Raw genomic sequence first — 16,690 nt, 5'->3', positions numbered from 1 at the left:
CAGTAAACCCAACAGATAATAGAACAAGTAATTGAAAAACTATTATGTTAACTGTGTTGTTTGAGAAAACTAGTTCAGAGGGCGTTATTAATGTCTGCTATGTAGCATAGTAGCATTTCTGATTCTGATATGCCACACTACTACATAACGTCGCGGTAGGGTCGTAAAGCAGACTCGGCGGGTCGTCGTCACCGTCACTGTTTTACGACACCGCCGCGACGTTATGAAGCGCGTGACATATGCTACATCCTAACCTCAAACGTCGTACATCGAGACCGAAGTCGCCCAAACGTGTCATTTGGTTGGATTTGAGTAACAGTAATAATATATTTAATTTATAAGCGCCTTTCGAAACTCTCAATGTCACTTCACAGTCACAGGATAAGTTTTTCTGTGGGTGAGCAGTGGCACCCACACGCACTAGCGTTCACTCAATCCGGAAGTAAATAGAAAGCTAGTTAGGCAGCGAGTAGATAGCCAACAGATAGCTCGCTAGTTAGCCAACTACATAGCTCCATAGCTAGTTAGCTAATACACTGAATGTCACTATTCAATACAGATAGACAGCTAGCTATATAGCCGATAGCTATATAGCTAATGATAATACATTTCATTTATAAGCAGCTTTCAAAACTTTCAAGGTCACTTTACAGTCACAGGATAAGTTTTTCTGTGGGTGAGCAGCGGCAGCCACACGCGCCAGCGTTCACTCAACCCAGAAAACTTCAAATGGATAAAGATTTCCAGCCAGCCAATAGCTAGCTAATAGATAGCCATCTAGCTTTCCATCTATTTGAGCCATTCAGCTAGCTAATATTTGAGCTAACCAGCTGGCTACTAGCTTGCCAACAGTGAGATAACTAATGAAACTACGGCAGCGTCAAAGCTCTGCAGAAACTCTCGGAAGTCGTGAGTGTCTCTCCGAGCAGCATGTTGAGTTAATAATTGAGTTCATACTTTTTCTTTCACAATTTATTAGAAATTGTATTTCCATTTCCATAATTGTATGGGCAAAAAAACAACAACAAAATGCGATAAAAACAATATTGCATTTCTTTTCTCCGACAGTCATTCAGCACGGCAGTCAAAAGTGCTCAACTTTTTCTCTTTTTGTGTTTGGAGTTTTGCTTTGCACCTCGGTCACTTTTCTTGTTCGCTGTCGCTTTGCTCTTTTGACTATTGCGTTGGAACGCTTGGCCTTTGTTTAGCTTTCCACCGAAAGTTCTCTTGTTGTCTCCATGTTTTTTCTTCCTGCCAAATGTATTGAAAGGCTCTCCTCCAGGTGACGGCTTCTCTCCAAACGTTTTCTTCCCAAAGGATTTATTTTGTCGTTCGCCAAATTTCTTTGCTGGTTTATCCTTATATCCTCCTGGGCCACTTCTTTTACTGCCTTTATCTTGGCCGAACGTTTTATTGGCAGAGAGTTTCCTCATCTTTTTCGCAGGTCCTTGAGGTCCGTCTTTGCTTCGCCTCCTCTTAGCTGCTGGGAACATATCTGGAGATGCAGAGGTTTGGTGAGAAGACTTCAAAAAAAAAGTAGCGTTCTAGAGATGTTCTCCTCCAATGCATACTAACCTTCATCTGGCTCCTCTCCAACAGCCTGTCTGTAATACTCTGCCTCGTCGTCCGACTCCACGGCCGCCGCCCCTCGTTCGTCTTGCACGCCGGGATCCTCCACCTCGCTGTCCTCGTCATCATCTTCTTTCTTGATGCCTGCGAGGCACTTCTTCCTGTTTGCAGGTAATGTTCAAAAAGCAGGTTAACTCATTCATTGCCAGACATGCGCAAAAAATGTGTCCACTCCAGTGCCAGGGTTTTAGTCATTTTCACTCAAATTCCAGGACCCACAGAATATTGAATTTTAGGACTACATAAACATTTAATGCAGCGTTAGACACCTTAGACTCTCTTCTTTCATCAGAAAAAAAGTTAATTCCGAAGTCAGATGGTACTGCAGTTATCTGAGCTTAAAATGAGGGCAGCTGTCCAAAATGATCAATATTTCATTTCTAAGCTCCTTTCAAAATGTTCAAGGTCACTATACAATGCAATACATACCTATTGGTTTATATAGCGCTTTAACAACAGCTGAAGCTGGAACAAAGCGCTAACATGGAAAAAAAAGGGGAAATGTTGCCCCTTGTGGAAGGGAAAAACATTGCCAGAGGTCTGGCCAGCGCTTTATTGGCACCCAAACAAGAAAAAAACAAAACCCAAATAAATTCGGGAATGTCGCTCTACGTCATATTTTCAATTCTCAAATACATTCGGCAATGGCAGTAATTGATACTAATAATACATTTGATTTATAAACGCCTTTCAAAACTCTCAAGGTCACTTAACAATCATGAGATAAAGTTCTTTTGTGGGTGAGCAGCGGCAGCCACACGCGCCAGCATTCACTCAACCAGGAAGTTACTCAAATTGATAGAAAACTAGCTGGCTAGCTAATAATAATAATACATTTCATTTCACAGGATAAAGTTTTTCTGTGGGTGAGCAGCGGCAGCCATGTGCCAGTGTTCATTCAACTCCGAAGTAACTCAAAGCTAGCTAGCTAATGGATAGCAAATAGCTAATAGATAGCCGCCAGCTAGACAGCTTACAGCCCAGTCAGCTAATAGCTAGCTAGCTAGTTTATTTACTTTTATGTGCGCGTATGTGAAAATATTAAATAATTGTATCTATGCTTGTCTGTGACTGTAAAGTGTCCTTGAGAGCTTTGAAGGGCGCTTAAAATGCAATTTATTTATTATTATTATTAAATTCTGGATGGCAGCAAATGAGTTAATAACACGGTATTATCACTGCTACTTTGGATCAGGATAACGTTTTAGTTTGCCAGGACCCAAGTTTTGGCCGCTGTATCGATCCCTAACATGACGTACTTGTGCGCCTCCTTTTTCAGTTTCTTCTGAGCGATGTTCAGTTCCTGCTTTTTCCGGCGCTCCTGTTTTTTCTTCAACTCCTCCTCCTTCTTCTGCAGGATCATCTGGATTTCCTCTTCCGTTTTGGAGACTACGAGGAGAATTTCACTTGAAATGGGGTACGTTTCCTCTCAGATCCCCACATGAAATATCGTCAAGTGCATCAGTAAGCGTTTACTCGTAAGAGAAATCACAGGTTTTCATACAGATGTTTGTCATCCTTCGCACCAAAACTAACAAACGGGCCGAGACGACCGCGAGCACTTACTGGTGGCGTGGTACATGATGTTGCCGGTCGTTATGCCGTCTTGTATCTTGATCAGCTGCAGAGTCATGCGAGGCCCGATCTGCGAGCACAAAGGCCCGGTATTAGACAGAAGTACAGTGATACCTTGGCTTATGAACTTAATTGGTTCCCAGAGAGTGTGTAAGGTGAAAAGTGTGTATCCCAAAAAATAATTTCCCATAGGAAACCATTAAAATGAGAATAATCTGTTCCCAGGTCCCCATAAAACATTATTTTTTACTTTCTAATTTTCTAAGCCTTAAAAATTAAAACTACACTATGGTATTATAATTAAAGAACTAAACTGTACTGTATAATAAAGTGGTTTTATTTACCTTTGTGATGGTCGTTGATGGCTTGATGGAATGGAGTGGCCGCCTTCATCAGCATTCAACACTTGATGAGGAACGTAGCCTTCTTTCACCATCTTGAGAAATGATCCCTTGTAGGTGCTTTCTCTGCGCTAATTTTACCTTGTTCCTCATCAATTGTGTTCTGTTTAGCTGGGTTGATAGCTTTTTGCATCAAGTGTGCAGATGGCTTGTGCGGGTTATTTGTGGAGCCTGATTGATGGGATATTTTAACCTTGCATTCTACACTCTGCTTTTGAACTCAAAGTTGAATATCAAAGTTGAAACGAGTCCAAATTTCACTGTTTTCCTATCCATTTTCTGTTTCTCTCTCTCTGTCTGCCTGTCTCTTTAATGTTTAAACCACCTCCGCTCACTGCTGCGTGCTTGACCAATCACGTGGCTTTAACCGAAGACTGGGAGCAGGGTACAGAGGACAAAAAAATGTCGGCAGCCATATTCTTTTTGGGAGAATGGCTTCACTCGCTCTTTGTCTGTAACCCCCCCCCCCCCCCCACTGCGTTCTTGACCAATCACGTGGCTTTAACAGACGACTGGGGGCGGGGAATAGAGGACTAAAACAAGCCGGCTGCCATTTTCTTGTTAGGAGAACGGGCTCGTTCGCGAACGACACATCACTCATTGTGTATCCCGAAAAATAGTTTGTATGCAAAGGTAAAATTTTTCATAAATTTAACGTTCGTAAACCGAAAAGTTTGTAAGCCAAGTGTTTTTGCAGTGCGTGTGCATACTTCGGTCAAACGGATGGCACTTTGCTGTGACGTCATGTTGCCGCGGCCTGAGTACACTTGCGGCAGCTCTGTTATGTTGTGCTCACCATCCTGTTCTGCTTCGCTTTCTGAAAGGTTGGCCCCTCTGGAAATAGTGATAAAGTCAATCAGATATCCAAATTGATGTCATTGGCGTGAATCTTTCTATCCAGTGAGCTTACTTGACCATCAGCTCACTGATGTCCTCAAACTTGCTCATGTTGGGGAACCTCTCCTGCATCAGCTTCTTGATGCCGCGGCTCATGCCCACTGGCACCACCTTCAGGCTGCTGTGGGGCGTGACAATCAGGAAATGTTAACGTTTTTTGGGGACGTGGTAGAAATATTGCATGTGCTTGTTTGGTGGGTGTGGAGGGCATGCCATCAGTGCGTTTACTTTGAACATGCATCACTGAGCAGTCAAGTCCGCATTTTGTCATCATCTGGGCTGCCACGCCGGTGCAATATTGTCAGTTACCAAAGAAAAGCTTGTCTCCCCAACGCCAATTTTATCTATGCAGCGAGCTAGCAACCTATCTATATATCCAGCTATCCAGCAACCTATCCAGCTAGCTAGCCAACAAATCTATCTATCCAGCGAGCAATCTATATATCCACCCAGCTAGCTAGCTAACAACCAACCTATCTCTGCTCTAGCTAGCTAGCAACCGATCTCTCCGGCTAGCTAGCCAGCAACCAATCTCTCCAACCGATCTCTCCAGCTAGCTAGCTACCGATCTGTCCAGCTAGCTAGCTACCGATCTGTCCAGCTAGCTAGCTACCGATCTGTCCAGCTAGCTAGCTAGCAACCGATCTCTCCAGCTAGCTAGCAACCGATCTCTCCAGCTAGCTAGCTAGCAACCGATCTCTCCAGCTAGCTAGCAACCGATCTCTCCAGCTCGCTAGCTAGCAACCGATCTCTCCAGCTCGCTAGCTAGCAACCAATCTCTCCAGCTAGCTAGCATCCTATCTATCCAGCTAGCAAACAATCTATCCAACTAGCTCACAATCCATCTATCCAGCTAGCTAGCAACCTGTCTGTCTATCCATCTAACTATCTTCCATTGTCTGCGTTTTCATGGTTGGACCATCGCTCTTTCGTCCCACTCCCTCCCTCGTTCACCACTGTGTGCAACTGCTCGCACAGGAGTCAACTAATACTTGAATCTATGAAGTGAAGCATACTCAACGTACTAATGGCGGAATTCAATTTCTTGTGTCTCCGGGTTGTAGTCGAGCAGCACGCATCTCTTGATGGTGTTGAGGCTCACCTAGCGAGAAAGATGAAAAAATTGCTCAGCCCTCATAAGAAGTCCGCTTTAAAAACGCCACGCTCAATTGAATGTTGGGCTGAGGAATCAGAAAGCGTTTACTTTTGAAAAATCTTCACCGTGGAACTCGGAAGACTATACTTTCATCATTTTAGTCCGCAAGTCAGAAAAGACACACAAAAGAAGGATAGTGAATACCTTATGCACATTAATGGAGGGGAACATGTTCTGGAACATGGTGGCCATCAATTTGATGTGCATGCCATCCGATCCAAAATTGTTGAGGATGAGGAGCGGGTGGTATGTGAACTGTTGCCCGTGCATCCGATGCTTCTTCTGAGACGAGACCACGTCTTTGACGAGCGTGTACTACAAGGGTGACAACAATCGTCTTTTTATTCCAATGTGAATGAAAAAACAAAAAAAGAATTTAAAAGAATAGCCGTGCATCAGTGCGTTTACTTTGAAAAACATCACTTGGCAATCAAGTAGGAAAAAAAGTATCATCACTTGCACCGGTCCATTTTGTTGTTCTATGGTTAAGGCACACACAAAATTTACCTTGAGCACTTTGAAGCAGAGCATGGGGCCTTGAGGCAGTCGTGCCATCCTCTGAGAATGACAAAAATCTCAATTACAATTTGCAGCCAGGTGATGTACAGTGATACCTCGGTTTATGAACCCCTTGGCTTACGAATTTATCGGTTTACAAACGTTAAATTTATGAAAATTTAACCTTGGCATACAAACTATTTTTCGGGATACACACGGAGCGCCACAATGAGTGGTGTGTCGTCCCCGCCCCCAGTCTTCCGTTAAAGCCACGTGATTGGTCAAGAATGCAGCAGTGAGGGGAGGTGGTTTAAACATTAAAGAGACAGGCAGACGACAGAATGAGAAAATGGATAGAAAAACTGTGAAACTTGGACTAGTTCCAACTTTGATAGTTCAAAGGCAGTGGAGACTGCAAGGTTAAAATATCCGCTATATCGATTAGGCTCCACAAATAACATGCACAAGCCATCTGTACACTTGATGCGAAAAGCTATCAACCCAGCTAAACAGAACACAATTGATGAGAAACTCGGTAAAATTATTGCAGAGAAAACACCTACAAGGGATCATTCCTCAAGATAGTGGAAGAAGAAGGCTACGTTCCTCAAGTGTTTAATGCTGATGAAACCGGCCACTCCATTCCATCAAGCCATCAATGACAATCACAATGGTAAATAAAACGACTTTATTATACAGTACAGTTTATTTCTTTAATTATAATACCATAGCACATTGATTATACATAAAATAAAGTGTATTTTGTGTAGTTTTAAGGCTTAGAAAATCAGAAAGTTGAAAATTATGTTGTATGGGGAATTAATCTCATTTTAATGGTTTCCTATGGGAAAAATATTTTTGGGGATACACACTTTTCACCTAACACACTGTCTGGGAACCAATTAAGTTTGTAAGCCAAGGTATCACTTTATTCCGATCCCTGCCGCTTCTTACAATATCCTATTGTTCAATTCTGCAATTAACGACACGTGTTTTATGTCATCTCACCAAATTAACAGATTGAGGCGTCTTGCTAAACATGACAAAGTGTGTCACACCAATGGGTCCAGCCACGGTTAAAAAGTCTTTGAGCACGTTCCTTTTGCTGACCTGGTTCAAGGAGGGATCATTTTGATTATTTAAGGGTTACAATTGCATTTTCGATGAATGCAACTGAACAAAGTCAAACCTTTAAACGGTCTGCGGTGAAGGGCTCCATGACCCTCCGGAAATCCGTGATGAGTTGAGCCACGTTTTTGCCCACTTGTCCTCGATGGAAGACAAACGAGTGAGGGACGGTTCGGTACGTCTCATCGGCCGCTTGGTGGGCTTCTACTCGGGACTTTTTCTGGTTTCTGGTCTAAAAAGAAAAATAAATAAATAAAACGGTGCATTCTAAAGACCGTTTTTAATGATTCCACGGCGTAGAAGGCCTTTAGGCCATGCAGACCTCGCTAGATGGATTAACAGTAGCACTATATTCAAATATTCAACCACTTAAAACGTATGTTTGCAATATATGTTCGCAATTAAGTGTCTCTTGTTGAGTACATTAATGAAGAATCAATTAGATCCAAGTTTACGCACAGCCAACTCAAGAGCTAATATGCTACCACAAGAAAAGGAGATTACTTTACCTTTGCTTTACCCATGATGACGCGAGATGTACAATTTAAGGCAAAATAATACTCTGCTTTTTAATAAGATGAATGTACAACGATCATATCGGCCTTTTTGCTTTGTTTTTTTTTTTTTTACAAAGAATTACGACGACGCAACTACATTTTCTTTCCCCGTTCGGTCCGCATGGTTCTTTCTGTGTGCTACATGGTAATACTTCCGTGTTCGCACATTTGCGCATCAGTAAAGTCCTAGTTAATGCTAAGCTATTACGAAGCTAATTATACACATTTTTTTATTTTTTTTCTGTCCAAACAATATAATGTGTGTTATTTTTGTCGACTGATATGCTTGTATAATAATATAGTGTGGTTTAAAATCGTATACAGCTGAAATTACGAACGAAGCAAGTGTTACGAAAATATGCATCCGGGTAACGTAATTTATAATAAACCCAACGAAAAATACAGTACATTGCATTTGTAATAAGTTTATGCGAACAAGAATAATGATACACAACAAAACACATTCTTCTAGTTTATCAGTAAAAGCATTATCTCTGACTCACTGACGGCTTGCCAAATAATTCATTCACAGTTTTTAATACATAATTGTTATCATTTATTACTGGAAGCGGTCTTTTTATGATTATTATTTTGAGCACTAGTAGCAAATATCTGTTTGCTTTCACTTAAATTACTCCAATCTATAGCCTAATAAATACATTGGATATCAATATACTGTACATAGAAAAACAAAACAAAATGAGATAGATATAGATCAATTACTGTACACCAAATGAATTCTGGTGTGTCTCAGCCTTTCAAGTTGATGTTGAGGGAGGAGACACGTCTCACAACTCCTCCAGTAAGCGTGCAGCTCGGCGGAGGTGTCATTTTGCATGCATACATTCTTTGTAATTATCCTTCTCCTACATTCAACATCCTGTACAGGCCATGACCTCGGCACACAAACAAGGGGCTTGCAGGACGAGCTGTTGGGTGTCATTCTTCTCCCTCTGCCCATCTATCCACCCTCTTAGATCTCACTCTTCCCAATTCCCTGAGAGTGGATTCAAGAGGATTGTCTGGATTCAAGTAATTGAAATCTGAAGAACCAACGACCGCAGTAAGTTTTTAATTTTTCATTTTCATATTCCATTTTTATTTGCAGATCATTGGTGAATTAAAACAAACATGATATTGATTACTTCAGTGTGCCAAAAAAGCTAGTGTCACATTAAAATCATTATACGGTCATGACACGTTTAACATATGAACACACATTTTAAATTGTATTTCAATGAAATTGTTTTTTTTTTCTTTATTTCTTTTTTAGTCGCAATTATTTTCACCTTATTTCTGTTCTCATATTTGAAAAATAACATTAAAAAAATACTGTACATCAAGTCTCACGATTTGGTCGGGAGACTCCAGATTTTGACCACAATACTCACGTTATAAGCAACTATTGACACAATGCAGTTCATTTGTAAGGTGAAACAAAAGAAAATGTAAAAAAAATAAAATACATTTTCTACTAATTGAATGTATAAATAAACAATGAAAGCATTTTTGTGTTTTATTTTCTTCTAATTTACACTTTTGTACATTATTTTAACACGAGTCGTGAGTACGAAAAGCTCCCGATTTCTGAAACTTCACATGTATGGTATTCTTATTATTTCAAATGATACTTGCAATGATGGATATACTAGTTAAATGTAGTAAAAATAATTTCCTCATCAAAAATAAATCACATTTAAACTCCTCAAGTGGACTTTTTGGATGAAGGCTTTGTGTGATTTTTGCCTTTATGACGTTGACCGTGCCCGTTGTGACAAACCATCCGTCTGACTGCAACACAGCGATGTGTGTTGATTCTGGGATGCCTTAGCCACTAAATCTCTGCAACTGTTGTTTGTTGTCACCTTGCAATGAAACATGTGGTCACCACAAATCACGTTGAGGTGTTTGTTTGCACTTGAATCAATGGGCTTTTTAGATTGGGTCACATTGTTGCCGGGCAGAATATGTAGAGTGGAGTCAATTAACTCATTCACTACCATTCACAAATTTATTCGAGAATTGAAAAATATGACATAGATCGCCATTTCCGAATCAGTTCGGGTTTTGTTTTGTTTTTTTCTTGCTTAGGTGCCGATAAAGCGCTGGCCAGACCTCTGGCAATGTTTTTCCTATAACCGATATCGATATAACGAGACTTTACTGTATTATTATTATTTTCTACGGCCACCCCCATTTCAAGCTTAGATAACTCCAAACCCATATAACTTAGGTATTAACTCTTTTTTTTCTGATGAAAGAAGTGAGAATAAGGTTTCTTACGCTGCATTGAATGTTTATGTAGTCCTAAAACTCAATATTCTGTGGGTCTTGGAATTTGAGTGAAAATGACAAATACCCTGGCACTGGAGTGGGTAAATTTTTGCACGTGTCTGGCAGTGAATGAGTTAAGCACAATTTCATAATAAAACAAAACCCCAAAAAAAGACACATGCTAGCCTTGGCCATTAGGTGTTTCGAATGATGAGCTGTAACACCTGCTGCAGGTGTGCCCCCTTGACAAAGGGTAAAAATCACAGTGGGTAAAAATCCAAAAATAAACACCCTAATATTTTGTTTCTCCTTCAAAGATGACACACATAACAGCAATAAGACTGATTCTTTTGGCATCAAGTCTGGACCTGCTGCGGGTAAACGGCCTGAGATCCATAAGACAGACCACAGAGGAGCATTCACCAAGTTCCTCAGATATCAAAGCGGGCCGCTGCTCGTATACGTTCATCGTTCCACAGCAGAAATTATCCGGAGCGTTGTGCTTGGAAACCAAGGCCGCCGCCAATGCCGCTAACCAGTCGGAGGTGGCTGCTTTGCGGGCAGAGTTGAAGCGGCAGCAGGAGCAGCTGGAGAGCCTGCAAACGCTACTGGAGCAGGAGAACGGCTTTGTTACGGAAATGAGAATCCTGCGCAAGGAGAGCAGCGGCATGAACGCCCGCATCGCTCAGCTCTACACTCAACTGCTGGAGGAGCTCATCCACAAGAAGGACCAGGCTATGGAGCAACGCAGGGTGGAGAGCCTCTTGCTTAATGCGACAACACATGTGAGCAGTCAACATAGGCGATTTATAGTGCGGTGCACCTTATATATGGAAACAGTTTGAAAATTCACCATTCATTGGGGGTGCGCCTTATACTCCGATGCGCCTTATACATGGCAAAACTTTGAAAATTCATCATTCATTGAGGGTGCACCTTATACTCCGATGCACCTTATACTCTGGTGCACCTTATATATGGAAAAAAAGTTTGAAAATTCACCATTCATTGGGGATGCGCCTTATACTCCTGTGCGCCTTATACTCTGGTGCCCCTTATATATGGAAAAAATGTTGAAAATTCACCATTCATTGGGGATGCGCCTTATACTCCTGTGCGCCTTATACTCTGGTGCCCCTTATATATGGAAAAAATGTTGAAAATTCACCATTCATTGGGGGTGTGCCTTATACTCCAGTGCACCTTATACTCTGGTGCGCCTTACACATGGAAAAATTCACCATTCTTTGAGGGTGAACCTTATACTCCAGTGTGCCTTATACTCCAGTTTGCCTTATACGTGTATGGAAAAGGTTTGAAAATTCACCCATTTATTGGGGTTGCGCCTTATACTCCGGTGCCCCTTATAATCCGGTGTGCCTTAGATATGGAAAAAGTTTGAAAATTCACCATTCATTCGGGGTGCACCTTACACTCCGTTGCGCCTTATACTCCGGTGCGCCTTAAATTTGGAAAAAGGTTGAAAATTTGCCATTCATCGGGGGTGCGCCTTGTACTCCGATACGCCTTATACCCCTGACAATATGGTAGATAAGTCTAGCCAGAAAATGTCAGATGTTGCTTAGTCAGTTAGATATTATACTGGGAAAAAAAATGGTGGCCAAGATCCGAAAAGCAAAAATTTTAAACTACTTTTTGTTTCAGATTGTTTTAGAGCAGTCAAGTTTAGCCTGGGTTATTAGCGGAATGTATGATGTGTATACGTTAATATTTTCAAGGGTAATCTTTGAAATGTTATTCAAGTGTTTTGAATCATAATTTCAGTGTCAACTATAAATGAGAGAAAGGCTTGTCATTTTCGCCTTGTCAATTACTGATGACAGGGCTCACGCCTCCTTTACTTCCTGGATCTCTTTTTTTTTTTTTTTTTTTTTCACCGCATCATGTGGATCCCGGAATCTCATCAGGCGCTGCAGGTGTCCAGCAACTTCCGGGAACTGGAGAAGAAATACGGAACACTCACGTCCATGATGAGTTCCCAAAGTCAATTGATTGCCCGTTTGGAGAATCAATGCCAATGTAAGGATGAAACCCAGTCTGACCGGGTAAGAAAGTGATCTGTCATATTTCACATAGCTTTTACATCACAGGTGTCAAAGTGAAGGCCCGGGGGACAAATGTGGTCTGCCACATTATTTTATTCGGACCGCGAAAGCAAATCAAACTTGTGAAATTCCACGTTTCTTGCTAATGTTTGAACCAACATTTAAAATTGTCGTATGTAAACCACAATAGCAGGCATTATTCTTGACTTCAAATTTAAAAACTAGTTATTCATGAACTGGTTGTGGGCCGCGGCAAAAAAAATGACTTTGACACCCTTACTGTACATCATGTCAATTCCAGTGATTTTTCTTCTTCTCCTAACCAGCTACCAACGGACTCACCAAAAAGCCACCCATCTGCGCTACTTAATGACAGTTCAGAAATCAGCAACGATCTTCAAAGGGACCAAAGTGGTCTACAGCAAGACAACCCTTTAGGACTGCTTCTGATTCCTACCCCCAATCCTTCGACCCTCCCTCCTGTCGTTAGCTCCCCCGTCACCAAGTCACCAGGCATGTACAATTTTACGCGGTTTTAGAGTTTCTCTACCCCGCATAGCACAGTCTTATAAGAAAATCTAATAGCTGGCTATCTTGTTATCTAGCTGGCTATTTAGCTAGCTACTGTCTCTAGCTAACTATTCGCTAGGTATCAGCTATCTATTCTCTAGATATTAGCTATCTATTCGCTATGTATTAGCTATCTAATTTACAACAGATTCTTTTCTTACAGACAGTGGCTTTTTTAGGTGTTCAATTACCTTACATGTTTCGGCGTCAACTTCCGCCTTCGTCAGAGTGTCCATCACTCACTCTGACGAAGGCGGAAGTATACGCCGAAACGTGAGGTCATTGAACACCTAAAAAAGCCATTGTCTGTAAGAAAATAATCTGTTGTAAATTAGATAAGAAGTAAACAGTATGAACTTAACACAGCTATTAGCATTCTATTCACTAGGTATTTGCTATTTATTCGCTAGCTATTAGCTATCTATTCGCGATGTATTAGCTATATTCGCTAGGTATTATCTATCAATTCGCTATCTATTAGCTATCTATTAGCTACCTAGCTAGATTTCTATCTATTTGAGTTACTTCCGGGTTGAATGAACGCTGGCCCGTGTGGCTGCCGCTGCTCATCCACAGAAAAACTGATCCTGTGACTGTAAAGTGACCTTGAGAGTTTTCAAAGGCGTTGGGAAATGAAATGCTGCGTGCTAACTTCCTGGTTATTGTCCGTCATTGTCCTGATAGCGTGCCAACTTCCTGGTTATTGTCTTTGTGTTGTCATATTATTATTTTTTTAATTATTCTTTTTACTTGATGTTACTTCCGGGTTGAGTGAACGTTAGTGCGTGTGGCTGCCCCTGCTCACCCACAGAAAAAATATCCTGTGACTGTAAAGCAGTGGTTCTAAACCTATGGGGAATTCCCCATAGGCTCTATGGGGAAAGAACCAACTTCTGTAAAGTGTCCTTGAGATTTTTGAAAGGCGCTTATAAATGAAATGTATTATTATTATTATTATTATTATTATTTCTGTACAATTATCTGTGAGCGGCAAATGCCGATGGAGTCAGTGACCTGTTTGGCGAAGCGGTCCTATCACTCCAAGAATGCCAAAACAATGTCAAGAGCGGAATCCACCCCTTATCAGAATGTTTGTAATGAGCTTACAAAATGGCCTCGAATTCACCTTGCACAAATGATCATTCAGCATTTTTGTGGGAGGGAGAGAGGATTTGTGTATTCATCTGCGCATTCCATCATACCTAACTGTAACTATTCTTTTTTTTTAACTCCTCCAATCTCCACGAAAGTGATTGATAACATAGAAAATACACATGGCTGAGCCTTGCTTTCTAATCTTCGGTGATTCAGGGCCGTGGCGGGATTGCAAAAGCGTGCTGGAATCGGGCGAGACGACCAGCGGCATCTACTTGCTGCGCTTGGAAAGCGCCAACCGACTCCTGCAGGCCTGGTGTGAACAGAATCAAGCTCAGGGAGGCTGGACGGTCATCCAGCGGAGGCAGGACGGCTCTGTTAATTTCTTCAGGACTTGGGAGCAGTATAAGGTGACGTTACGCCATTGAAAAGTTTACCTCGTGATTAATGATGGGGTCCAAAAGCCAATTTATTTAAAGGACAACCAACACCAATTTTTTTGTTTCCTAACTGACATCATGTTTTATAGCATCTAAAATACCCAAAACACGGAGGATGATATTTTTAGACAAATGCAAAACACCAATAAAAATGACTTAAAGTGTCCCAAAACTGGCGAGTTTCAGGTAGTCGCCCCCCCCCCCCCCTTGTGTGCTAGGACGGCTTGCCTTGCTCTAGAATCAAAACAATGGCTTCAGATTCGGAGAAGATGCTTTCTTGTTACTCATCCAGTTATGAATATCATTCAAATAGCTCTGAAGAGGAAACCATAAATGTTTGCAATCGATTAAAGAAGTCCTTCCGTGTCATTTTGAGGCGTCTGGACTCCAATGTAGCTCAGAGAAAACTCACAAGATGGCGCACAAACTCCGTTGGAAATGGGTGGAGAAAGCTAATTTTGTCCGCTTATATCCGGGGGAGGGGCTTTGATGACATAACAATGATGGAATATTTGTGAAATGTATCCTTATGATGTATTACAGCAAGGTTTTGGGAACCTAGATGGCGAGTACTGGCTGGGCTTGGAGAACCTCTACTGGTTGACCAAACAAGCCAAATACAAGCTGCGCGTGATTCTGGACGACTGGCAGGGTCGACGTGTGTTCGCCGAGTATGACAATTTCCGAGTGGAGTCAGAGAGCGACTGGTACAGATTGCGGTTGGGTCAGTATCGGGGAAACGCCGGCGACTCGCTGTCGTGGCATAACAACAAGGCCTTCACCACTCTGGATCGGGATAAAGACAGCTATACAGGTTCACACTGCCTTTGTATCGTTATTTCCGGGAATTCTGGGAGTTTGTTAGTTTCGTGTTGCTGTCGTCCGCAGGTAACTGCGCGCACTACCAGAAAGGAGGATGGTGGTATCACACCTGCGCCCATTCCAACCTGAATGGCGTTTGGTATCGGGGCGGTCACTATCGCAGTCGCTACCAAGATGGCGTCTACTGGGCGGAATTCCACGGAGGCGCCTACTCACTTAAACGGGTTCTGATGATGGTCAAACCTATTTAGGATCCTTTGCATTACGGTATTCGTTACTGTGACGCTATTGGCATTCCGCTTTTGCTTCTTTCCAATGACATTCATTTATTCATTTTCTGTCCTGACTTTACCTTTGTCAGAGATGTTCGGTTGGACACTGTGAACAAAGGCATATTGTCTTTTACTGCCGGCAGGGGACGCAGCCATTCATGAACGACGCCCAACTTCTGCACCCCTTTGCCAAGCTATTTATTGAGAGCATATGCAAATTTAATTGATACATTAGTAAAACATAGTCTTCTTGATTTGAATACCACGCCCCTGAACATCCCAAGCACCAACAACTATAAAACAACAGAATGTAGACATTTTAATCGGTTGTCCTTTCTATGAACCAATAGATTTGTAGCCTGACTAATGACCTCTTCTTGTGAAGGAGTTTACCAAGTCCTAAATTAGTCCAAGGCCAGATTTCCTACATGAAGATGACAGTTTAACAATTTTTCACCTCAGTTTGACCCCAGGTTTTCTGTGCTTCCATTGTGGGCCTTGTAGTCGGCGGTGTAAAACTTTTTAATGACAACTGCTTTTCTCTCTATCATATCATCTATAATTCTCTATCAACCTTCCACTTTCATTCCTCGTGACGTCAGACTGCAATAAAACGAACTACAAAAAAAATAAAAAATCGAAAATGCTCAGTCATCGTGTATCATCCATTCGCTGTTGTGTGATAGCTCACATCTGTTTAAAGGTTTCAAGGGAAGGAGGCTCTCTTATCTCTTGCTTGGAAGCTAGTTTTCATTAGGAGAATCTCCGGGAGCGCATTCTGATGCAGGAGAAGCTACAAGTTTTGAAGATAGATATCAACAAACTCGTCTTCATCACGCCATTTGTTATTTGTTATTTTTTTTAATTACCTGCAAGGATGACACTTTGGACGTTGGTGACCTTCCACCTTTGGGCTGCTTTTCATGGTGAGTAACAATAACGTCATGGACATGAATTCATATGGTTGGTAGAATTGTAGTCAGGCACTATTTAGGTATACGTTACGTTACTTGCTCTGTTAATGTCACCACGCTGATGACGACAGTCCCTACAGTGAAGCATCGTTGTGAAAAATGGACAGAACGATATGGGATACCTTAAAATCAGTGTCGGGCTGTGGATTTCAACGCTAGGCCTTCAGTAGTGCTATGTCTGAATCAATCCAAATTGAAAAAAAGTGTAGTGTGATTTATTACAAGTCCACTAGAGGGTACCGATAGCCAGGAAATAACTGATCGACCCTTCTTAATGATAATAATAATAATAATAATCATACATTTCATTCTTTCAAAACTCTCAAGGTCACTTTA

The 16,690-nt window shown here is 41.6% G+C and overlaps 2 protein-coding genes across 3 annotated transcripts; one reads left to right on the top strand and one right to left on the bottom strand.

Moving 5' to 3' along the window:
* Positions 1-939: 939 nt before the first annotated feature.
* Positions 940-7,978, bottom strand: ppan (peter pan homolog). The gene is made up of 12 exons (XM_089018667.1): positions 7,794-7,978; positions 7,346-7,516; positions 7,165-7,266; positions 6,166-6,216; positions 5,803-5,973; positions 5,528-5,604; positions 4,516-4,623; positions 4,316-4,439; positions 3,196-3,274; positions 2,889-3,018; positions 1,576-1,730; positions 940-1,495 (listed from the first exon to the last, which is right to left on the bottom strand). Exons 1-12 carry the CDS (start codon positions 7,806-7,808, stop codon positions 1,095-1,097), a joined length of 1,584 nt encoding a protein of 527 aa, XP_088874793.1. The 5' UTR covers positions 7,809-7,978; the 3' UTR covers positions 940-1,094.
* angptl6 (angiopoietin like 6) lies at positions 2,927-16,389 on the top strand. Of its 2 annotated transcripts, none has more exons than XM_089018669.1 (8): positions 2,927-3,046; positions 8,819-8,904; positions 10,433-10,900; positions 12,044-12,181; positions 12,508-12,694; positions 14,063-14,256; positions 14,830-15,100; positions 15,175-16,389. In XM_089018669.1, the coding sequence occupies exons 3-8, from the start codon at positions 10,433-10,435 to the stop codon at positions 15,357-15,359; spliced, it is 1,443 nt and encodes a 480-aa protein (XP_088874795.1). In that variant the 5' UTR covers positions 2,927-3,046; positions 8,819-8,904; the 3' UTR covers positions 15,360-16,389. The 2 variants fall into 2 exon arrangements, with proteins under 2 accessions (XP_088874795.1, XP_088874794.1); XM_089018668.1 differs by having other exon boundaries at positions 2,942-3,046; positions 8,730-8,904.
* Positions 16,390-16,690: the final 301 nt, after the last annotated feature.

Source organism: Hippocampus bargibanti, linkage group LG17 (assembly GCF_051943395.1).
Source record: "Hippocampus bargibanti isolate YZ-2025 linkage group LG17, ASM5194339v1, whole genome shotgun sequence".
NCBI classification, from domain to species: domain Eukaryota; kingdom Metazoa; phylum Chordata; class Actinopteri; order Syngnathiformes; family Syngnathidae; genus Hippocampus; species Hippocampus bargibanti.
Note: the sequence above shows the minus strand (reverse complement) of the source record. Positions and strands in the feature narration are given on the sequence as shown.